Below are 26009 nucleotides of genomic sequence, written 5' to 3'. Positions count from 1 at the left end.
TCATTTGAAAGTATTTTATTCGATCAATAAAGCTTATTTGGCTTTCATTTAAGTATAAACATTGAAATCATGACGTATATTTATTGTTATTTATCAAAATGTGTACCAACGCACGATTTTAATTGGGTGAAGTAGTCTAGGCTAATAAATGTTCGATACCCCTATTTGTTAATAATCATAATTTGTTCATATCATTATCTTAAGACGGCCTCTAAGTTTGATTGTTGTATGGAAAGGTGCAAACTTAAAATTGCAATAAGCTTTTCTTTTTAAATGAACTAAAAGCAAGTGAAAATTTCAACACATTTCTATTATGCATTACAAGCAATATAGCAATGCACTTTATCAATACTGGTCTCTTTTGGTCCTTATTCACTTAACATTTGCTCAAGCCATCCAGAGACTGGTACTTTGGAGACACACCCTGGTATTAGAGGGCCTGTTACGATATTCACTTAACATTTGCTCAAGTCATCCAGAGACTGGTACTGTGGAGACACACCCTGGTATTGGAGGGCCTGCTACGATATTCACTTAACATTTGCTTAAGCCATCCAGAGACTGGTACTGTGGAGACACGCCCCTGTGTTGGAGGGCCTGGTACTCTCCTGTACTTGTTGGGTTTCCTATGGATGACTGTACTGTACCCTTATGGGGGACCCGAGTATGAGGTTGGATGTTCTGATAGACGACTGGTGGTGGATTGGAAGAAGGCCCTGTTTGTCTAAGCATATCTGTACTTTCATACTGAAGCATGGGGTTTCTCGTTTGTACACCAGAATGTGGTTGACGTGGTCGGGTTCTTGTTATCACGGTTTCATATTCTGGGATACCAACATTACTCGTCGATAATCCTCGCCTTTCTATTGGTTCATATTCTGGCACGTTTGGTGTTTCGTTATTTGGGGCGTTAAAACTTGTCTCTTGAAGTGAGATGTCGTTCTTTGTACATATAGTAAATCGTAATGAAAATCAGCAAAAAGGACAAAAATAAAATATAAATATAAAAACAATATATGGATAGATGGATGGATGGAGGGATGAAGGGAGGGAGGGAGGGATGGAGGGAGGGAGGGAGGGATGGAGGGAGCGAGGGATGGAGGAAGGGAAGGAGGGAGGGATGGAGGGAGGGAAGGAGGGAGGGAGGGAGGGAGGGAGGGAGGGAGGGAGGGAGGGAGGGAGAGATGGAAAATAAAAATAAATAAATAATATAGATAATATATATACCCATAAATATGCCTTTGAGGTTACTTACTATTTGTCCCATCTCGTCACTCTTATTTGGTCTGCAAAAGGCAATATTGAATTAACAATTTATTTTATTAGTTTTATTTTTAATCAAGTTTCTCAGGAATAAAACGTACCTTTTCCCAGAATTGTTTTCTTTTGAAGCTAAAATCAGAAAAAAGTCATAATCATTGTCTTTCTCGCTTTTAATGTGTACCCTCGTGTTCCAATTGTTTGCACCCAACATGGAATACCAAAAAAGCATACCTTTTCTACGTGACCACAGGATACCCGCAATAAATATGATGTTCAGAACAATCGACAAAGCTAACAGTACTCCAAGAACTGTAAATAGTGTCTTGTTCTGCTTTTCAATTAGAATCGGGGAATTATCTTTGGGATCTGCACACGAAGTAAAAAAATCAAAGATTATTTCTATTATTACCAAACAATACTGTAATGTAGACCGGGGGGGGGGGGGGGGGTAATACCACCCCAACTTGGGTAGGGGTGTGCCGCCAGGACCTCAAAACCCTGAGTAGTATAGGGAATGGGGGTTCCAGCGCAATCTCAACACGGGCAAGACCCGTGTCAAAAATCCACCTACGGAAACAACCCACTCCAAGTGTGGTTGGGGGCAACAGCGCAAATATGTTAGTCTATATATGGAGTGCGAAGATTGTAAAGAGTTTGTTTATGATTTCTGTGTAAAGTGCTTGAAACCCAAGTTTGTTACCCCACCACCAAATAAGTATGTTTGTTGTGACAAGAAAATGCAAATAGAAGACGACACGTCAGCACAGTGTTACGAATGTGGTAAGAATATTCGTAATGCCGTACCAAATGCTACCAAAGAGCAATATTATGCCAATGGAGGTCGTAAGAAGACCCCATACAAGAGAATAAAATACTTTAGGGACTGGATGAGTCATATCCAAGGTTATCGACCGATATATTTAGACAACGAAGTAAAGAAGAAAATCATAGACCACTTGGAAGAGCCAACCCCACAAAGTCTACGGAAGACATTGAAAAAATTAAAACTAGGGAAATATTACAAAGCTATTCCCTATCTTTTGTCTGAAATTACCGGTAAGTCTATTCCTGAGGTTTCTGATATGACAAAAGCCGAGTGGATGTTTTGTCGGCTGAATAAGGATATTTCTTATTATCCTGACGTAATTTACGAAATATTTTACAAAATAGACCCCAACCACCCCCTGTTAGGATGGATTCCGAGAAAATAAAAATGCAAAACTGGCGTTTATTTTGCCAGAAACCCCACTGGGGAATGCATCGCGCAGAACACCAAGCTATCCCCAGTGGGGTTTTTTGCATTTTGGGCTTACGGGGCTTATTTCATCCCGCGCCAGAGGCCCTCTAGTACATACACATATATCTTTCTTACGACCCACCAGAGGGTGAACTCCGGACAGCGTCCCGAGACACCCCCTGACTTTTCCAACTTTTCCTCGCGAAACCCCCCATCGCGGGGTTGAATCGCACTTTCCACCCCTCCCCCCACGGTTGCTGTGAGTGTGGGGAGGCTTTTTTTTCCACTCACAGCAACCGGTCCAAATGCGTCTACAGCGAGGCTCGAACTCGGGACTTTAGGCCTCCCCAGCTCCAAAGTCCCACGATCACGAGCGAACGCCAGACACATCTGGACGCTTATGTATGTGAAAATTATTATATTTAATCTGCATAATTTCTAGACTGACGTTCGATATGTAAATAGAATCCCGTCACGCTCTTTTCGAAGCAGATGTTTACTGAGCAAGCTTTCTTTGAAGCTCTTCTTTTGCCTCCTGGTAGATCTTTTTGCGAGATTCCTCGGAAAGATCTCTTACGACTGTTTTTTTATTCCTTATGTCCGTCTTTAATTTCTCGTACTTTTCCTCTTCGGCTAAGATAAGCGAGAATTCTACGTCGTCTATCTTTCTGTCACGCAAAGCCTTTGAGACAAGGTCAGTGATCGTATTTACTTTAGCCCTTGACAGAGCTATTGTCGTGTCGTGTTTTGATATTTTGCTTGACAACTGTTTCATAATGCCCGTAGCAACAGCCGAGATAATACCACAGGCTGCCCCAACGCCGGCCAAAGGAACTCCAACAATTATTCCCGGTCCAGTAAGCGAAGTAGCAACGCCAGAGCCTGTTAACGCCACGGACATGGAGCCGGAAGTTATCGCGATTTTATGTAATATGCTTCGGGCTCTAGCATACTTTTTCCTGACCTCCTCATAGTGCTTCGTTTGACCCTCTAAGTAAGCGAGGATTAGATTTGCCTTATTCAAGCGGAAGTTCTCGGCATTCAATTCATTGGGTTTTGTAGGTAAATCAGGATAGAGTGGAGGTGCTGATGGTATAACATCCATTATATATACTAATGTACGACGCTTTTGGGAATGATATACAGGAGCAGCCACATCACGACAACAGGGATTACTGGAATTGGAGGGCCTTCAGGAAGATGTTTCCGCACGCGGATGCTAGTAAGTTCGAAAGGAGGCCTGATGGGATTTACTATAACGGCTCTAGGATGTACAGCAATGAGGATTTGAAACCTACGCTGGTCGATCAGATAGACTCTCAGCTGAAGCATCCTAAGCCTAAACCCGTGCAAGGTTGGTCAAAGGAATTATTGCTTGGTACCAGTACTTATCCGATACCCGCAGTTACGTTTAATGAACATCCAAGCTTGGACCTAACGTTGAACATGCGGATCTCTAACAACCATTCCTTTCCGTTAAAGGTGCGAGATATCTTCAAAAACGTTCCCATTGTTCATACCACTGCAAAAGAATCTCATGAATGGTTAAGTGGTCCTAACATGCGTTATTGGCCGCAGCAACTAAACTTTGCGGTTTGGTGTGCCACTAGCGGCTGTGGTGTAAGTGCAAACTTAATGAAGAATTCAATATTTATGTTTCATTTTCACTTTACGGTTAGAAGAATACTGCATGAGATGGGCGTTACTGCATTACCAGGAGATGCCACGTTTTATCCAAGAGATAATAAATACAACGTTCCAGCCTATAACAGGCTTTGTAAGGAGTTTGGTGTTGTAGGGAAGGATTTCCGATGCACTGCCGGCGCTAACAATGGTCTGGGGCATATTTGGGCTTATTGGGGGATTGGTGGACACGAGCTAAGTGATAAGGAAGTTCATGCATTGAATCTACGATGGAACACGGGATATCATAAGGAAACTCACGACAGTAGCACCTTCTTTGAACCAAACGCTAAGACCACTAAGGAAGTCAGAGACGGACCTCTGTTCAAAGACGAGGGCGGTAAGTATGCAGGGGCTAACCCGCTGATTGTTAAGATTACCAACGACGAGCAAACGAAGCAATACTTTAATTTCATACCCCCAGAAGGTAAAGGGTTAACCAAAGCCGGCCTTGCCCGTTTGAACCGCAGCATAGAAGCTTACGTGTATTCTATCCTTGGAGCCCAAGTAAATACCCGATCCAGCATAATCGGAAATACCGGCGCCGCAGAAGAGACGCGAGCCGAAGCCTTGATCTTATTCGAAAGTTCGATCTTGGAGGGCAATATTAGCAAGGGCGTACAGCGTTACCAACTAGCCATACAAAATTCTAAGGCCCGACTGGACTATGCCGTAGCCCCGGGTTGTTGGTTAATGCCCAGTAATTTATCTATAAATACTGGCTCTGTAGTAGGATACAACAACAAACTTCAACGAGCTACTAAGGATATGAAGTTTGGGGTGAATGACGTGAACTCTGACACTCTTAGGAACATTCCTCACTTCGTGGAGAAGCCAAAAAAGGAACACGCAGAAAAACCCGAACCAAAGAAGAAGCCCCAAAAGAAGGTCCTGCCTACGATACCCGAGGAATATGACCATAACTTACTAAAGGCCGGCGTAGCAGCTGCAAGCGTTGGTCTAAGCTATTATATATGGCGATGAACAACCCCTACGTAACTGGAGTAGATTGTGTTTATACGACTTACACAGGCGAGAAAAAATACACCCAGGCGTCTTGGGTTGATGTCACGGGCATGTCCGTGAATTTGAATTACTCAGGAAAGAAATTGATATTATGCAGCATTTCTTTGGGGGCCGTTAGCAGTGCGAATGTAGGATTTCGTTTCTGTGACGACAATGGAGTATTACAGCCCATGCGCGCGAAGACAAACAACAGGGAGCCTACGCATTTCTCAGTAGAGCCGCCAACGAATAGCTCTGAGAATCTTTCCGTTTGGACTTTCCACATGGTTGCTGATTGCCACGGGAAGGTAAAGCTGCAGATAAGAGTAGATGACACCGGGAGTGTTTGCATAAATAGCATAGAAAATCAAAGGAATACTGTCTATAACCACATGACCATCAGCACTTTGACGGTAATGAGCCTCTAGAAGGGAACTTGTTCCCTGTAATATATGAATCCATACGTGAGGGAAACGCGTTATACCCACCGCTTAGATGAAGAGGGATATGACAACGGCGCTTGGCATGACGTTGGACTGTGGGTTGAGGTTGGGGGCACTGCATTGGTCATTTGCACTATTAGCATTAATGCAAATACGCATGCGAATGTGGGGTTTAGGCTTATCGATGAGAATAATAAGCCCCTGCTTCCTTATCGAACTTCAACGAACACCAGGAAAGTTACCCATTTTTCGATGGAGCCCTACACTGGATCCACTGAAGACCTAACGCCAGTGACTTTTCATATGCTAGCCAATTGTAAATATGCTAAGTTGCAAGTCACTTCTGATGACGGCAAGTTTGGGATAAATCGCATAGGTCGCAGGCCCGCTAATGCAGCCTGGAGTCATAAGCCCATTTCTACCATGAGTGTGTTGCCGTTGGTTCCAAATTACCAGGGCGGTGCTAACACCGTCTTTCATTATCCTCAAAGCAGGGCACCGCCCGATGAGAAGGATAAGATCAAGCCTTCATCTTCTTCAGGAGGACCACCCCAATAGCGACGACCAAGATCCAGATGTTATTCCCTACAAACTTCAACAGTTCGCCGCCGGCCCTAAGTGCCAAGGAAACAACTGAACCCAGCAGCCCAGGAAGACCGGCTGCCATCTTTTTTCCCAAGTCCGTTAGTCCATTGCCTAATTTCTTTACGCCCGCGCCCGTAGCCTTAAGCGCGGATAGGATAACTCCTACTACGCTCGAAATAGCAACCGCGAATGCCAGCGGAATACCATACTTCAAAAGGGCTCTTTTTACCTTTTCCTTGGTGGTAAGCCCCAATTCTCTTTCCAGGTTTTCCTTTTGCGCCTGTAATTCCGCAAGGCGTACCTCGAGGGCCTCCACTTCCTTTTGAGCTGCTTCCCTTTCCTCTTCGGGACGGGTTTGGTCGTTGATTATTTCCTGCTGCCGCCCTATTTGCCCCTCCAGGTCTTCGATGGCCTGATCTCTTTGCCGGATTTGTTCTTCCTTAGTGTTAATTTCGGCAACCAACTGCCGCCGTTCCTCTAAAGAGCCGGCTATGGTGATATGCAAGTTTTTAGCTTCTTCCTTGCTTATGTCTAGGTCTTGCAGGGCGAGATTGAATGCTTGCCTGGCTTGGTCTCTTTCGTCTAAAGCCGTTTCAGCTTCTCGCTTGAATTGCAGTATGACTTCGTTCTTGCCCTTGATTTCTTTCTTTTGAGCATCGGTTAGCTGCCGCATTTGTTTTTCGTACTTTGCTTCCTTTTCTTTCAACGTTTCTTGTAGTTTCTTGGCGCGTTTTTCTAACGCAACCTGTTCATTCAGGGCCTCCAACCTTTCTAACGCACTTCTGGTAGCCAGTTGAAAGCCTCTTAATCTTGCCACGTTAACCATGACCGAGCCATTTTCGTCGAAGAGGATTTGTGGTTTGGTCCAGCGGTTTTTGTCGGGATATCTCATGTCTTGGACGCTTATGAGGACTTTGTTTCCGCGTTCTGTGAGCCTTACGTCGTCAGCATCGAAACGGGAATAGCGCTCATTTAGCTCTTGCATTGCCCACTCTACGGTTTCCCGCGCGGTTGCTCCCTGCTCACCCATGTTTCGAAGTTCTATGTACTCGGGGGCGGACTTACCCGGGTTCTTTTCATGCCACATGCGATTCAAGGAGGTCTTGAAGCTTTTCCACCTACTACCGTACGTGTTTTCTAGGGCCATGTCGTAGATTAGGGGGTCGGTTTCCGCGCCTTTAGTCCATGCGTCGTATTCTTCGTCGTTAATGTCGACTTGACCTTCTTCGGTGGTGGGGTCAAAATCCGTTCCTTCTACTTCCATTATATATGATAAGCTCAAAGTTAAACCCCAACATATTACCTAAGCAGGTTGGCGGACTGAAAGCAGAACGCACCTTTCACCGTGTCACCTTTACCCCCAGCAGCGCTAAGCCAGGGGAAACCCTGTACGTAGGCGTGCCCCGCCTAACGGATAACCTAGTCTTAGTTCCTGGCACCCTGGCGCTAAGGTTTGACCTAGCAATACAACCAAGCACTGCGGACGCGCGTCACGTTGTCAACGACCTTGGCCGCAACATTGTCTCAAAGATGCGGGTGAAGTTCGCAGGGGAATCCCTCTTGGACTTAAATAGGTACGATCTGTATACCACGTACAAAGACTTATGGTTGACTGCATTTGACCGCGCGCAAAGGATAGAGCAGGGAATCGCCAGTGATGCCATACGCAAGGTAAGAAGCGCAACCTCTGGCGCCTCAGGAGAAGACGAAATAAAGACAGCTTATGGCACTAAATATGTCGTTCCATTAGATTTCGAAGTTATCACGAACCACGGTGCATACTACCCAAGGCAGCTAAGCGAGCTGCAGTTCGAAGTAACCCTAGCAGACACTACGAACATCCTACAGGGAAAGGACGTAAGTTCCTCAGCCGTCCACCCATACTCCGTTACTAACTTAGAGCTGCAGTATGAAACGGTATACAGCGAAGACTTAGCCCGTAGCGCCGGTATGGAATACAGCTCCGGGAAGGCTTTCCTTTACGATCACGTCGTGATGTACAAGACGTTCAGCTTTACAAATAACGTCGAAGAGGTCATCAACCAAAGCATTAACCTTCCCAGGCGCAGCCTCACAGGGATAATGTTGCTGTTCGCAAAGACATACACGGCAGGATTGCGTGACTCTGAGGCGTTCTTTAATCCTAACATCACTAACGTAGGCGTTAGCATTAACGGAGTGCCTAATAAGGTTTACTCACAAGGGATAAAGCCCGAGGACATGTACCGGGAAGTCGCGCGTAAGTTTGGCGACCAAATTGGCCCAAAGGAATTCTTTAAGGATAAGTATGCGCTGTGGATCGACATGCGCACGACGAACGACGAAGACCTACATGGTCAGGGATTGCGGCTGGTAAATACCCAGGACGGCATTACGTTGGAGATCAAGCGCACCAAAGACGCCAGCGACGCTACTAAGATCAACGCATATATCTTCGTAGTCTCAGACGCGCAACTGAGTGTAGAAATGAATCAGCTAAAAAGCGTTGCGTATTGATTCGCGTTCCTTGAGCCAAGCGAAAGGATAAAAAATATTCCTTAGGTATAATATGCTTCGCGTATTCGAAAACAACGAAACCAAACTGCAATGCATAGTGCAAGGCGATAAACTTTACTTCAAAGCGAAGGAGGTGGCGGCGGCGTTGGGTTACGTAAATTCCAGAAAAGCGGCGTCTGATCACGTATCAGAGGAAAACAGGGTAACTTTGAAGTCTTTAAAGGGTGTAACTCAGCGTGACACCCTTAACGCACAACCCAATGCCGTGTATTTGACGGAGGAAGGTCTTTACGAATTGATATTCGGATCTGAAAAGGCTGAAGCAAAAAAGTTCAGGAAATGGGTGTTGGGTGACGTTCTACCCACGCTAAGGAAGACAGGTAAATACGATATGGAGAAGCGATTCAATGGTTCAAATCCAATGGCATTTAAGATAGAAACGGAGGCAGACATACACGATAGAACCGTACACAGGGTGCGTAGGTTCTACTCGCACGTAATCATAGTTCCAGGTCTTGGAGAACTGCAGGACACCGCAAGTAAGCGCATTAAAAGCTGGCGGAAAGGCTACCAGGCAGGCCAACCCGATCTGCTGATCCTTAACAACCATAATAAATACAATGGATTATGCATAGAATTGAAGACACCCAAAGGCACCGGCGTATTGTCCGAGAAACAAAGGGTAATGTTGGAACGATATGAAGAAAATGGATATTTAACCATCGTAAGCAATGATTATGATCTACTTTGCAGGGAAATAGACGAATATGTTGCCGGTATTCGCATTCCTTGCCCTTGGTGCATTAAGGCATTCAAAGGTCAAGACACTTTAAGCACGCACCTTAAAATATTTCATAGGTATAATGATTCTTAAACAAACATACTGGCGAGATCTGCTGCAAGGCGTTTCATACCGAATAAAAAACTACGTCGCATTCGAAGACATCGACCGTTTGAGGTTGGTCTTAGAACGCGACGGTCAGGAATACAGCCTTTGGGCGCCTGACTGTGTGAGATACATACTGCAGGGTGAAGAATATACACACCTACGCAGTCATGGTAAGGTAAACGGCCGATGGAAGTTTGACATCGAACGTCGAGCGGAGGATAATCCGTTGTGCGACTAATCCTCTTCATGGGCGGATAAGTAGTCATCTGCTGTGTCTGCCCTCATTTTTTCCGCCATTTCATACGCTGATAAGGTAATAGTCACGCCTCCTAGGAACGCTGCGATGTAAGGTAACATTATACCTTAAGTAGATTCCACTCTTTTCTTACCAACAGATAATGATCTAAGGGCTTAGGGCCATCGTAAAGGCAGCACCAAATATGTTGGCCGCTACGTATACAGCCACATCGGTCGCAGATGCCATCCCAGTGTTCCCTATTCTCCCACCTTACACCCTCATAGTCGTCGAAGCATACGAAGTCTTCGTCGATCTCCTTCTTACGTCGCGTGAGCACCCGGCCGGTTTCAAGGGGGCAACATCGCTCTGCTAAATCGCCGTGGGTCTCGCAGACCACATCTGTGAGGTCATAGCGACGGCAGCGGTACTTATGCCAGTTTTCTTCGAAGAGGGGTTCATCGCATCGGCGGCAATGACCTTTAAGGCAGACTCTATGCTCGCGGTGATATCGTAGGGCCTGTACTGTGGACAGTTCCTTACCGCAGTCACCGCAAACAGTGCTGATGGTCTTCTGACAGACTTTCTTGGAAAGATGGTATTGCAGTCGCTGCTTGCTACTAAAAGCTCTATCACATTGCACGCACTTCATTATATATACCTTATTTTTTATTGTTAAATTGTTAAACCCTGTAAGAGGGTTTTAGGATAGGGTCTATTATTTCTTGTTATTTTGTTAAGCCCCGTAAGAGGGTTTTAGGATAGGGTCTATTATTTCTTGTTATTTTGTTAAGCCCCCATTAAAAGATGAGGTATCATTCTTTCTCATCGTTGAAACCAGCAAAAAGATAATCATGTTAACCATTCTTCGATTACGATGATTTAACAAAATAACAATAAAAAATAGGTCCTTACTTGAGACCTCTTTGCAGCATTTAACAAAATAACAATAAAAAAGAAAGACCTATGCTAATTCCCCTTGCCGGGGCTTAGTAAGATCTTCTTTGCGACCTCTTACTCTTCTCGAACGTCGTCTAAAGTCCTTTGTGCTTTAGTATCCGCGGGACACCAATGTCCAACGAAGTCTTCTTCAGAGAATACCTTATTACAGTGACAGCAGCTGTGTTTCTTACGAGGCGTCGGAGGGGTAACGATGATGCAGTCAGCAGGTAGTTCGCACGTAATGCAGTCCATATATCTATGGGGGATATCGAATGAAGTCCTTAATGGACTCCTTAGCCCAGCCCGCCATTGTCAAAAGCGCGCCAAACCGTTCTGCACGCTTCAGACCACACATTTCATCGTACAATTCCTGTACGCGCTCTTTTAACCGGTCTATCTCTTCCCTTTGCATTTCTATGGTGTCTCTTTTATCCTTTGCGTCGGCGGTAATCCTTCTTACGGCTTCCACTGGTTCCATCTATATATGAACCCAGATCACATGCCTTGTAACGCTCTGATAGTAGGACCCACCGGCTGCGGAAAGACCCAGTTCATCGTGGAGCAGCTATTAGGATCCTTTAGATACCGCTTTGACTACATAGTGCTGCTTTGTCCCACCTACGTGAATAACCGCACCTGGGAAGGCATAGGAGTGAAAGATGACGACTTCTTCGTAGATATCTTAGATCCTAACGAGTTATCCAGCCATTTGAAGTTCTGGCACAAGCAATTCCCTAAAGATACACAGACGCTCCTCATATTGGATGACATTGCCTGTGGGGACGACGTAAAAAGGCGCACCTCCGAATTAGTGAAGCTCGCCTTTAGCGGCAGACATGACAACATTAGCGTTTGGTTGCTTTCCCAGCAGCTTACCAGCGTCTCTAAGCCCTTTAGGGAAAACATAGGCTCTCTCGTAGTATTTTATACTCCGAGCAAGTCTGACCTAGAAACCATTTTAAGCGACTACGGCGGTGAGATAAGCAAGGAACAGCTGCACGAATACATGCGGCATTTAAAAACGCACCAACATTCCAAGATGATCTTCTCTTTGAGGTTTCCGTATGACGTTAACATATATGGACATTGAGCAGCTCATAGATGAAGTCCCCACACAGTTAGATGAAAGTAACCTCAAGGAACAACTTAACATTCTTGTGTCTTCTGGGAAGTGTAAAGAAATGATAGGTAAGGAACTTACCCATGAGCAGGTTAATAAGCTGTCAGAAGAGGAGGTTAAGAAGTTCCATAAGAGGTACGAGGCTGCCCTCGCAAGTAAGACCACGGACGCCGTAGCAGACTCCGCTATCCGACTTGCGACTAAATTGCTTGGACTTGCACTGCCCATAGACGACGTGGAGCAACTACAGAAGGACATAAGAGATGACTATGTCATATCCCAAGAACTTAAGATAACCTGTGGGTGGTTGTCTTTGAAGTGCGGTAAGTTAATGGCAGTCGCCTCTGCGGCTTTGCACGTAGCTCAGCATGTCGACTTGAAGGAGGTACTAGGTTCCTTCGGAACATCTTGGAAGGACTTCAAGAAGGACAGAGAAGTCGAAAAGGTCTTCCAGGCGGCACTTGCTGAGGTACCTAGTCAAGTACCTGCAAGTGACTTATCAAGTACTTAGTCAAGTCCTTCGCGGGAATTACCCAGGTCGCCTCAAGTACCTAGTTAAGTACTTATCAATTCCTTCAAGTCCTTAGATATAAATGAGTGAAGCTGAATCGAAGGCGGAGGAAACCCCTCAAGTAGAGGAGCAACGAATCACCAAGGCTAAATCTCCAGGCAGAGTCGCTGCCGGAAAGAAGCTCGCGGAGATGAACAGGAAGAACAAAGCCAAAAAAGAAGAAAAGGTGGAGGAAGAGGAATCCTTTATTAATCTGGGATACGTCATTGGCGCGTTAGGAGTCGCTATAGCAGCAGGCAGCCTTTACGTACAATGGCGGGCAACGAAAAAGGTAGAACCACCAACGTATCACGCACCTGTGGAGGTTAGAAAAAGTAAGATCCCTGAAATGGAGTAGATTTATCACCACGTACCGTGGCGACCTAGATTTTCCTTCTCGCTTTGTAATATAATGTCGACCGCGTTGTTGAAAACTGTTGAAGAGGCAGCTATCATTACTTCCATCGTTGCGGGTATTGGTTGGGTAGGTAAGAAAGTGCTCAAAGAAGACTTTACTGAAGACCCAAGCAAGAGCTTCGCTAACTTTGCTAAGATGACCGCTGCCGTAGGCGGGGCTATCATGGTAAAGGATTACCTACGGAAGGAAAAGTACCTACCTAATGTATAATGGTTAGCTTAGTCGCAGGTGGAGTCATTGCAGCTTTAGCATTTACAGGGGCTAATTATGGCGGTCAATATTTGGATAGATTAGTCAGAGGCGACAAAAGCGGTGCCGCCGAAAGGAAGAGACACGACTTAGCGCTGGAGAAATATCAAAGGGACGTTGCAGCTTGGAATGAAAAAAGACAAGCTTACAGGGATTGGTTGGATAAGAACTACCAAGACAAAATGCAGGCAGACAAGAACTTCGAAAACACAGACTACGCCTTCAAACTTTATGCGCAAGCACACCCCGACTTTAGAATGAAAAAGCCTCAGTTCAAGAATTACTACCAGCCTTCTAAGAAACAAAAAGACAATGAGTTGGTCTTCGTAGGAGTTGCAGGGCTGGCCGGAGGCGTGGCTTTGGCGTATCTAATATAATGATCGTCTTTTTGGAAAGCGACAAGAATAACTTTACCACTTATTTGAATCCTCCCATCCGCGCGGAAAGGGTTAGGCTGGTTAGTTGCTCTTTGTACAATTCTTGGTATAATTTGATTGGCGGCTTTGTCGTTGTGAATTCCCAAAAGCCAAAAATACCAGATTCCCATTACACCCCCATAACACTGGCTAAGGAGCTAGCAAAGCATGGATATACTCTTACCACAGGATTACCCCATGAAATGACATTTAAGAAAAATAATGGGAGCGCTAATTTAAAGGACAGTTCATTGGTAGAACTCCTGGACCTTACTAGTACCACAATAAATAGCGGCAATACATATGATGTGAAATGGAAAGTCGCATCCTCTTATGAAGTCTATTGCGACTTGGTCCATAGTTACAACAATGGAGAAAAGTCTTCTCTTATGTCCAAGTTTCTGCCCCAAGGTAATCCATTTGACCCAGTAGAATACACTCCCATTTCTTTGAGCTATGACTTGTCTAATTTGGTAGAAAGCATAAACATCACCATTAAAGTGGACGGAAAGACGGTGGATTTTAACGGACGTAAGATCAATCTTGTCCTATCCTTCGCTTGAATCAAGCGAAGCGCGATTCTATTCATATAATGGGCCGCGTAGAGGACAAACTCAAAAGGATTTACTATGGGCCGGAAGGCTATTGGAGAGGAGCGTCAGCTATCAAGAAACTCGCGACCGCGGCCAGGGTATCAGACGAAACGGCTAAGAACTGGTTAAGAAAACAAACCCTCTGGCAGGTTTATCTTCCCGTGCCTAAGTACATTTCCAGGCCCAGCTTTACCGTAAATGCCCCCAATGAAGTTCATCAAGCGGATTTGCTTTTCTTGCCGCACGATAAGGTGAGAAAGAAGACCTATAGGTACGCTTTGACCGTAGTCGATATCGCAAGCAGATACAAGGACGCCGAACCTATAACCAGCAAGGATTCTGGGGAAGTCGCAGAAGCCCTAGGTAGGATTTATAAGCGCGTCTTGAAATGGCCTAAGCTGCTGCAAGTGGATGCGGGAACGGAGTTCATGGGCGTGGTTACTAAGACCCTGAAAGACCACGACACTAAAATTAGGAGAGCCAAAGCTGAGTACCACAGGGGTCAGAGCATCGTTGAAAGATTCAATAAGACCCTGGCCGAGCGTCTCTTAGGGTACCAGTATTGGAAAGAGCTGGAAGATCCCTCCAAACGCAACAGGGAATGGACTCAGAGGCTCCCCCAGGTCGTTGCGGCTTTGAACAACGAGGCGGCCAGGGCTACGGGAATGAAACCCAAGGACACCATAAAAAAGAAGCACGTGGAACACAAGTCCTACGTAAGAAGTTCGAGGGCGGTCTTCCCCCATGAAAAGAGATTAGGTAATGTCACGGTTCGATATCTCTATGAGCCGGGTGAATTAGAAGGAGGATCCAAAAGAGCTACGGATCCTAATTGGTCTTTGGAAACTTACCAGATCCGAAGTGCGATAGCTAAGAAGGGTCAGCCCATCTTGTATTATCTTCATGATGGTCCCACGCGTGGGTTCGTCAAAGAAGAACTGCTTATCGCGTGATGTCCGAATGCTATCGTATGCACTCCGTCATCACACATCCATCGCTTACCGTCAAATGCAGACAGTGACACCTTCTCCTGCGTGACGTTATGTATCTGATGACCATAGCTGCGCAGGCTGTTCATCTTATGCCGCTGTTCCTTGCGTGTTCGTAATACGTTGAGGTAGGACTCGTGCGTAATGTCCTTCTTAACCACGTACTTTTTTACGCCTTTGGCTTTCTTTTCTACACCGTCCAGCTTTAGCACGCTGTACATCTTTGGTTTCAGACCCACGTACTCTACTATGGGTTTTCCTAACATTTCGTCTTTCATCTTCCCAATTACCTTCTTATTCTTCGCAGAGTAAAGGAAGTGCTCCTTCGGGTAACCGCTGGTGTCGTACTCGTCTATGTCGGGGAGGCAGTCTTTGTAAACGTCTTCCGTTTGCACTTCTAGAATTAGGGAGTCGGTGTCTGTGTACAAGGAGGCGACAGCGGTCTCCGTACTTTGGCTTAAGCTTATCGTAGTAGAACTCGTACATAAGCAGCTTCGATAGATCCAGCACCGTAAAGCCTGTGTAAACGGGCTTGTTTAGCAAGAGGTTTGCCTTTTTCATGTGAATCACGTAGAAGTTCAGCATTTCTACGTATCTAACGAAGCCTGGCTGTGACACGTATGCTTCTGCTTCCTCTTTGGTGCTGACTATTTTTACGCTTACGCGCTTGCGGATGTTCTCCATTGTCTTTCCGAACACGCTGTTGTTCATCAGTTTGAAGAGGTTTTTCTCGAAGTCATTTTTCGCTGCGGTACGCTTTTGCGTGTTAAAGTCAATGTAGGGGCGCATCCAGGGTTCCTGCGTGAATTTTAGGACTCTGTGGATCTTCTCTACGCGCATTCCGTGTCGCACGTAGAACTGCAGGTTGCGGTAATGTACCACATACTTCTTCTTATCCATCAGGTTCATAGTTAGTTTCCTGTACGGTTTGTAACCAGGGCACATTTGCTTTTGCAGCGGACTTAGCTGCTTAAATGGTATCTCTATCGCTTCTGGTGCTAAGGGGAACTCATTGTGTTCGTCGTGCAGGCGCTCTGGGTACTCCAGATCCACTTCTAAGACGTAACCCTTGTCTTCCTCCTTTCCTACCTGCATGTAGAAGTCTATCGGCTTCACTGGATCCCATTCGAAGTCTCTCACAGGTAGGTACTGTGACATTGCCCAACCATAAAGGTTATTCGCATCCAGGTAGTAAATGTATGTGGTTGGTTTCTCTGGGTCGTGCTCTACTAAGGGGTTGTTTGCGCGGGCGTAACGTCGGCTGGGTCCGCATACGCCGCCACGAATACCGTCTTCCATAAACCGATACATGTCGTACTCCGTTAGGAGATCCAACTGCGCATTTGTCTTCTTTAACAAAGCACTCCAGCTGAGCCCAGGAGCCGTGTAGAAGTTCGCTGGATCCAACCCGTAGTATTCCATTGCCATCTTTCGAAAGCTTTGGAAAACATCTGCGAGCAGCACTACGTCTGAACGTAGGTAGATGTCGTGGTAGTCTCCCATATTCTCACAGGAGTACTTTTCCCACACATCTAACGCATGCTGGTACTCCTCGTCCTTTATACCAGACTCGTTTAGGATGCTGTAGAATCTCTCTTTGGGTGGTAGGGGCTCTTCGAATCGCTCCCAGGAATCCATGTATTCGTATGGGTAGACTCCTTTCCTTTCCGCGCCGTATTGACTGGAAATGGGAAAGTTGGTGTTATACTTTACGAGGTTTGCTAAGGAGTCCGCCATAAACTGCTGCGAATCTAAGAACTTTAGCTTACCCACAGTTACGGACATGTAGCGCTCTTTGTTGTTGGGTATGCATTTGACGTCGGAGCCGTCTGTTCCTTGTAGTAGCAAATGGGAGTCGTAACCGCGGAGGTTGTGAAAGAACACCGGAATCTCCATATCTGGATTTACTTTGAAGTTTATATTGCATTTCCAATGAGCCGCTCCTCTGTATTTACCCGTGATGTGGCAGTGATCCCTAACCTTATCCACATAGAAATCCTCAACAAATGCTTTGTGACAGTGAATGCAGTGCGTGGAGGGCTTTCCCGGCTTCTCACCTTTCTTAGCATACTTCCCGCATTTAAAATGAGCTTCTCCTAGATACTTTCCATCTTCATCCCACGCTTTCTTGGCTCGTCTTCCAAACTGAAGAAGCGTATGTTGGCAAATGTGGCATTTTTTTGCCTTGTTAAAAGCCTCCTGGTTCTCTTTGGTAAATTCCATCTTCTTTGGACGTCTTAATTGTTCTCTTATCTCCCCCTCCTCTTCTCGCAATGCTTCTAGAAACTCATTAGCTGCGTTCTTACCTCGGTAAATCACAGGAGGGTTTGCTTTACCATCTGATCTGACTACTATGTAACCAAAGGAGCAGATCTCGTGTAATCCTACCTTATTCGTGGCGCCACGTTTCTGCTCTTCCTTAGTTATCAACGCTTCGAAGTCTGCATATATCACGTAAGGTACTTGCATCTGCTTTTGATGGTCTGCGTATGAAAGCTCTTTGTTGGTGGGCATCTGGATCCGTTGCGCCACTTCTTCGACTCCGCGGCAGATCTCATCGTGTTTCTTTAGGGTATTTAAGGATGTAAATGACAGCAAGCAGCAGTCGCAGAAGTACTTTTTGCCTTTGTGCTTAGTATGTCTGTAGAATAGTCTGCTAATGTGTTTAACCCATGAGTAGTGTCCGCCGTGATAGAATAAATGTACGCGCTCTCCTTTACTTTTTGACAGAACTAACGGTACTATCGTCTGCTCTCTGACTCCGTAAACGTTAATTGCTAGATCGCTTATTTCCTCAAATATGGGGATGTCTATCAACTGCATGGGAAATACCACACCATCCCACTCTAAATCGTCTGTGGGATACTTACTTGTCCTACAGGGATCCTTATCTACTGGATACAGCGCGGATCGTATTGCCCACATAAAGCAGCGGTTGTCGTCATTTTTTACGTTGACTATGGCTTTTTTCCTTTCTACCCACGTTGGTAGGGGCACGTAACTTCCTCCTCGTATTGGCACGTACCTTGCCATGCTAACCTCCATACCTTCTACCTCCTCCACTGTCCAACCTGATCCTTCTTTCGTGTAGTTAGACAGCGACTCCATTATTGCTTCTAAGGCTTCGCTGAGTGACTTATCCAGATTGGTGGACTCTAATATCACTAACGACTTTGATCGCAGCATTGCTGTCGTCGTTGCCTCATCTTTTGACAAACTTACTTCTACCATTATACTCGCTTTCAGGGCTCCTAATTCTTCTATGCCTTTTCGAAGCGTTCTCTTGACCTTCCTTTCTGACTGACGCCAAAACTGTCTAACGTCAATCTCACCGTTACCGGGTATTGACACCGTGCTGAAGTTGCTTTGGGATTCCATCTATATAATAGGAAATATTTTATACCTAATACCAAGCACTTTTTAAGTCGTCGTAGTCGTACTCACAGTCCTGACAATGCCAAAACAATTTAACCTTAGTCTCAAACTTCTTACCACATCCACAATCATAACTGCTCATACACTTCGTCTTCATTTTCAAATGCTTTTTCAAATCCGCTTCTTTCTTAAAAGTTCTCTTACATTCTTCGCACTCCATATATAGACTAACATATTTGCGCTGTTGCCCTCAACCACACTTGGAGTGGGTTGTTTCCGTAGGTGGATTTTTGACACGGGTCTTGCCCCGTGTTGAGATTGCGCTGGAACCCCCATTCCCTATACTACTACCCTGACCCTATCACAGACCTAAAAATTTGATTTTACATACCCTACCCTAGACTAAAACTAAGAATGGTACACCCTATCCCAGACTAAAAGACGGTTCTTCAACAGATTGCAATACCCGTATAGCAAATATAGGGGAGTAGCCCCCCCCCCCCCCCACGGGAATGTAGATCAAAGCAAATTCATCTGATGAGGACTGGATCAGCTCAAGCTAGTGACATTTGTAATTCTCATTATCATTACTCACGTATTGGTTGTCTGTAAAAATGCAATGTCCTTTCTCGTACACCGACGCTATTTTCAGCTTTACATACAATGTTTGCACTGTCCACATCATTCTGGATGATAACGAATACCAAATACTGTTTTCTATTTAACCCTGCATCATGGCTGGTGATGGTAGTCAATATATTCGGTGCAGAAGAATTGCAAGACATGGATGTGTTACTGGGACATGCGTTGATGCTAAGGTTGAACAATACCAGTGGATTGGCCTGACTGTAGCTTTTATTACTAGATACAATCAGTTCCGGAGGATGTAAGCCTGTTTAAAAAGAGGCAAACAAACCAAAATATATTCTAAATAACTCTTTCCGCTTAATATTATTATACGCTAACAAAAGTACAACTTTATAAACACCTTTCACTTCCAGTGTAACGCTGCTATTTTCCCCATATCCAGCTTCATTACTCGGTACATACGCAAAGGAGATGTTGCCTGACGTACTTAAATCGACAACAAAAATGCCACTCCTACTACTGCTGATCAGTTCGTCGTTTTGATACAACGAGTATTTAGCCTGTGGTTTTGCACTTGCTGTACAGTTGACGTGTATCTGATCTCCACGACAAAATGCAGTTTTGTTTGGATAGAATGCCATATGTGTTAACTCGGGAACATCTGCAAAATAAGCATAAACATAATGCAAGTAAGCTGCAACATTTTTTAAATTTTTTTTAAAAAGAAAAGCTTTCCATGCCAAGAAAAATGAAATTCATATTCAAAAAAAAAAAAACCACGAAAAAATAAAAAATAAAGATCCTGGGGATTGAAGATAAAATCAAAGAGAGACCTTTAGCAGGTTCATATACAGGCAGGTTTGACCGCCAACTGCTAGGGATCAGGCCCCGAAACACGCCCACAACACGGAGAAACACTCGGCATCAATGAAATTCGATACGGCGGCTTTTATAGCAACAAGTGATTTTCCAATGGCGTAAACGGCCTTAATAGCCTAGAAAAAAAATGTAATGCATACTTACAATACACGTCTAGGTAGTAACTCGTTTCTGCTTTGTTACATTCCTCTCCGTTGCTCACTGTCAGATTATAAGTACAAGTATCACTCCTGCTGACTGGTTCAAATGTGACAGTGTTGTCATTCCACACTTGCTGTCCATTAGTCCATGTTATGTCTAACGGCTCACTACCAGAGATATTACACCTCAGAATTACATTTCTTCCCTCAACAGCAAAAGCCCTTTCCATTTCGTTTTCTAATATTTGACAGTTACTGATTGCAGTTGGTTCTGCAGGGAAAGAAATTAATTTAAATAAATTATTTATTTATTAGCTTTTAATAAAACTTAACATGACAACGTTCAGCCGCAATATGAACATAGCTTGAAGAGTTGAATTCAGAACGTTGGATTCCTGCGGCTCAAAGGCAGTTAAACAACCGGCGCTATCAATGTTAAATGGATTGATTTTACAAACCTGTAACGTTGATCGAAGTTAAGCTTTTGATTTTCCCCTCTCCAATCTGGTTTTCAGGTTTACACGTAAATCTGTTTATCCCTGTTTTGTCCAGCAGCACTTTGAATAGACCAGTATTGTTTTCCTGAACCACTTCCTCGTTTCGATATAAAGAGTATTTTTCAACGGGAGGCTTTGCATTAGATGTACAAGTAATGTTTATAAGACTTCGAAGACAAAATGTTGTTTCGTTTGGAGAATGGCTGATGTCTGTGTTGTCTGGCTTGTCTGAAAAAAGTAAGAATAAATAAATGAAAATAATAATAATAATGATAAAGAAAAGCAAAATTAACATTGAAAATGATAAGCAATAATGGTAATAAGTAAATTATGTATCATAAAGTATTGCTGTGTTTATAATCGAAAAACTTATATCCAGTTTTATACTTTGTATTACGAAAAGCACGAGATAAGACTGATAAAGCTACACCGTTTATGTTTGAAGATGATGTTTTTTAAGTAAGTGTTGTATTGGCGACACAATCACGAGCCAGAGGCAAGGACTTGTGAAATCTAATTATTTATTATATTCATGTGACCTAATTTCTAAATATGGACCGCCTTAGACCCTCATTTATTATCCATAAAGTTTACAACTGCAGCTAATAAATGCATCAGCTCACATTGTACAGTGACGTTACTTGTGCATATACTCCGATTACCAACACCATTATACACAGAAACATTGTATGTCCCAGTATCTTGTCTTGAGGCAGTAAATATCAGTGTGCTATTGGCGGTCAGTCTACTTCCATTAGGATGAGTCCAGATGTACTCATAAACAGGTGGGTGTCCTATGGTGATAAGATTTAGCGAGACGCTGTCTGTCTCGTTAACTGTTGTTGCATCAGGGTATATTTTACACCACGAAGGAACTGGAATTGTTAAAAGAAGCAAGTTAAATCAAAAGCGATTAAATCCCCTATCCCCACTATTAATATCCCTTTCAACTAACAATACATATAGAACTTGGACCCTTTTAACCTAAAAGTTTTACTATATACAACTTAGGACGTGCTAAGCTAAGGGATGATGTACAGATGTATTAAACAATTTTTGGATGAGTTTGAGCATGATATCGTAAATTGTGAAGACCAAGGCCGTGTTATCTGCCGAAGTCGTAGGCTGATGATAATAATAAACTTATTATAATAAACCACTGTAGTTAATACAATGACAAACGGATATGATGACACCCGACATTCTCATGATACTCAAACCAATCGTACTTATGTTTGATGAACTGAAGGACTAACATGTTAAAACACTATTACACTATACAGATTGTTGACCACTAGCCATCGACAGTGGACAATGAAAGTAGTATTTAGGATGAACATATTTCAAAAGCATGTGCTTTGTTACTGACGTCTTTGTTTTTCTATTCCGTTTCTCGCAAGGAACCATGCGACTTTTGTTAATTGTTAACTGTGGGGGTAGGGATGCAACTATCACAAGATAACATTGAGTATCTAGGACTCCTATACTTATTTGGAAACGGCAAATAAAGGTGCTGACACACGGTGAAACATTGCTCGTAACACCCTTCGCAACATTGCAAGCAACAAATTTGAATCGGGGTGACACATATTGCAACAAAATCACGCAATATCGCTTGTGTCGGCCTGCTACGCTAAGATATTTTGTCAGCAGTTATAAATTTGAATTCGTGAATATAAAGCGTATATCGGGGAATAATAACCGAAACGAAGTTGAGGTAATTATTCCCGATATTCACTGAGCATGAGGTGAATGATTGTTTTAGTATAAATACACAGGGGATTCTTTCAAAAAAATAGAATAAAATAAAATAAAATAAAAGACACATTTTTTCCCGATAACAGGAACAAAGCGGCTGGCCGCCATTTTGGATTATCGCTGGAGGTGATTATCGTGTGATGATCTGAGTTTCTTGACCAATCAGCGCGCCATATTTTCAATAATCACCTGTGTATTTATACTAATAATTGATAACTAATCCACAAGACGATAAAACAGACAAAGTAAACCGATTTTGTTCAAAGATGATATAATCTAACTACAGATAATAAATGCATTATTACTTACATTGCACAGTGACATTATCCGTGCAAATACCCCGATCACCAACACCATTATACACAGAAACCTTGTATGTTCCAGTATTTTGTCTATAGGCAGTAAATGTCAGTCTGCTATTGGCGCTCAGTGTACTTCCATTAGGATGAGTCCAGATGTACTCATAAACAGGTGGGTTTTCTGTGGTGGTAACGTTTAACGAGAAGTCTGTTTTGTTAAGTATCGTTGTATCAGGGTCTACTGGAAAATCTGAATTGTTATATAAAAGAAGCAAGTAAAATCGCAAGTGAATAACTCTTCTATCCCCACCATAATTTAGTATCCTCCCAACTAACAAAACTAGGATCCCTTTAAATTAAGAATTATAGAATTCAGCACATGCTATAAAGTAATGGATAATGTACAAATGAATGAATGCTAAACCACTACCGTTAATACGATGACAAACAGATATAATGATACACATTGTGGTTCCCAAGCACTTTATATACTTTGAAACAACAATGATACACTTATGAAAAGAGGGGCTAAAATGTTGAAACGCTGGTATACTGCTAACGTTGAGTATTAAGGCCCACTATTTATTTACAAACGGTAAATAAGATGATATAATAAGATGATCTTAGATGATTCAAAGATGATATAATCTAACTACAGATAATAAATGCATTATTACTTACAATATACATTTACGTCAATTGTGCAATTACCCCGATCACCAACACCATTATACACAGAAACCTTGTATGTCCCAGTATCTTGTCTTGAGGCAGTAAATGTCAGTGTGCTATTGGCGGTCAGTTTACTTCCATTAGGATAAGTCCAGATGTACTCATAAACAGGTGGGTTTCCTGTGGTGGTAACGTTTAGCGAGACGTTTGTTCCTTCAGCTACTACATTTTTATTAGGATGTATCTTACACGATGAATGAACTGAAAAGAAGTAAGAAAAGGTATTTCGAGTGCTGAAAAAGTAAGATAAGCTAACAGATTATTCCCATCATTCCTTATCTATAGAAACATATAGGAATTGGGACACACTGTGATATCACGATACGCACAGTCCTATTGTACTTATATGCACATGTAACCGACTTCGGAGCGTTGTGGCTCTGCCAGGGATCATAGTACAACGTTAACATTATAACAGTGACAGTACATATGCGTGTAGAAAACCAAAAACTGACACTGTCAATCCAGATTTCTGATGAAGGGCGTTACTCGTGACCTGTAATTGGTTATGAATTTTTCCTGAGTTTTGCTGAAAACCTTTTGAATCCAAGATCACGCGTGAATTCATGCTTCTACATCTATGTTCATCATTTTATAAGCGGAAGTTCAGTTAAAATGCCCAAAAGCAATTTGATAATCCAGGGAATAACGACGAACAAAAAATCAAAGCTTTCATTATCGAAAAGCAAGTTCTGATCTCAATAGTCAATCAATGCAACAATATGGACAATATAGCCTTGAGACTATGTGACCTTTAACTTCTATTCATATACTAATTCATTTAAGTCAACTAACATGTCAGTCGATGGTATTTCTAAATCGTAAATAAATAAAACAATTTTCTTCTGTAATACTTGATTAAACTAATGATACATCACATTCTTACCTTGAAGTAAAATTATAATAGCACATTGCGGAATAAACTATCAAACAAGACAAATGCCCTAATATAGAATGAAGCATATATTCAGACAAACAGAATGTGCATAAACATAAAACCACGCGGTTTATTTATTTAATTTGTAAGATCTAAGCTTCAGACCTCCAGATCATGTTTTACTTACCATAAATGTTCAGCTTTGTGGTTCTCCAAGAACAGTTGAAGTAACCGTCGTACACAGTTATTCTATAATACATCTCGTCAGTTTTCCTTGATAGATTACGAAGCGTAAAAGTAACATTCAAGACATTTATGTTCGCTTCAACATCTAAGTCCATGTCAGCAAGTCGGTCGGCCAACAGTAACTTTATACCAGAGGGATACCATCTTCTTATGAGGTCAAGGCTTCCTGCACCAGCATGAGATGTAGCGCTCCTTGAGATCTTTACTGCAAACCATGGTCTACCAAAATCAATACGAACAATCCAGTTGAGCTTTGCCGTGTCATCTTCCACAACATTCACTGTATCGTCCGAATGTAGCCAAGTGAATGTTCCAGCGTCTAGAAACAGCTTATTATAGTGAGCTTAATTAGCCTTTGTTTGTTTTCGTTTAGTAATAAAGTGCTCCCCCCCCCCCCCCCCCCCCCCCCAAACATATTTCCTTACCTGAGGAACGGAAAAGCAATGCTGAAACCAAAACCATTGCCAATGATTCCATACTAAAAAGCATAATCAAGCACACGCTACTCACAAAGTTGTCATAGAAATGTCTTCTTCATAGTACAATATATTAAGTTTAGCTACCTATGTTAATGCATTGTAAGATCCCAGTTATGAAACGTCACTCAAAACCGGTCTTTGCCCATGGTGAACGTGGGGAATCAAACTACCGATTATTGGTCGTTTCTCACCATCACACAGGGAGACCAACAAAATAGTTTTTGAAACTACAAAAACAAAATGGCGGACGGCCTTCGAGGAAGAATCGGTGTTTGAGTTTAGGCGAGTTCGCCACCATAAAAATTCCCCACTACTTCTAAACTTATAGCAGAGTTTCATTGGCCTGTTGGCTCCCCAATATGGCGAAAATTCGAATAAGTATCGTCAAGGAACCGCGGGCAAGGAAGAGTTTCAAGACGGAATAGCAAAAAAACCGAAAAGGAGACTTTGCTAGCAGTGACGAAGCAGTGACAGGTTTCCTAACATTATCGATTTCATTTTTTATTTATCGTAGCTATCTTTGAGCGCTAGTATGCTTCAAATAAAAGTTTATAAGATTTTAAACCTTACTACTAGTATTGTAGTTGCATAAATTTATACACCTTAACCTCACCTATAAGTAATTCTATTTATTAAATCGATCGTCGTCTATTTGAAGTAGAAATATCAAAGGTAAATTATATCCGGATACGCGGGTCTAACCTAAATTCCGGTTATATTTTTTTGTGGTATTTTTATAATATGATAAAAATTTTGTGGTATTTTATGTGGTAACTTCGACTTCAGCTATAAAATAATCTACATATATAAACTTATATGCAAAACAGATTATTTCACTGACTGTTCTAAATGTAAACATTGACATTATTTCTGGGACTACCTTTTTTTAATTTTCAAAACCATTTATTTTCACGTGATTAGTGACATTTAGAGTGCTTCGTAGAACTAATTTACATACCTGCAAAGCAGATTATTGCACATACTGTTTTAAAGTTTAATATATTGACATTATTTCTGAGAGTAGCT

At 42.9% G+C, this 26009-nt stretch overlaps 1 protein-coding gene across 1 annotated transcript; it reads right to left on the bottom strand.

Annotated features, from left to right (window-relative positions):
- Nucleotides 1-61: 61 nt before the first annotated feature.
- On the bottom strand, nt 62-25430 carry LOC116291932 (uncharacterized). Its single transcript, XM_089039668.1, has 13 exons — nt 24930-25430; nt 24446-24823; nt 23331-23582; nt 22660-22899; nt 21216-21467; nt 20554-20820; nt 20100-20366; nt 19477-19737; nt 19084-19380; nt 1495-1629; nt 1365-1392; nt 1256-1286; nt 62-942 (listed from the first exon to the last, which is right to left on the bottom strand). The coding sequence occupies exons 1-13, from the start codon at nt 24991-24993 to the stop codon at nt 535-537; spliced, it is 2880 nt and encodes a 959-aa protein (XP_088895794.1). The 5' UTR covers nt 24994-25430; the 3' UTR covers nt 62-534.
- Between the last annotated feature and the right edge of the window lie 579 nt (nt 25431-26009).

The sequence above is a fragment of the Actinia tenebrosa genome, unplaced genomic scaffold, assembly GCF_029948245.1.
Source record: "Actinia tenebrosa isolate PJP-AT-01 unplaced genomic scaffold, QUT_ActTen_1.0 PGA_scaffold7__59_contigs__length_16204524, whole genome shotgun sequence".
In the NCBI taxonomy this organism is placed as follows: Eukaryota; Metazoa; Cnidaria; class Anthozoa; order Actiniaria; family Actiniidae; genus Actinia; species Actinia tenebrosa.
This window is presented reverse-complemented; position numbering and strand designations above follow the sequence as displayed.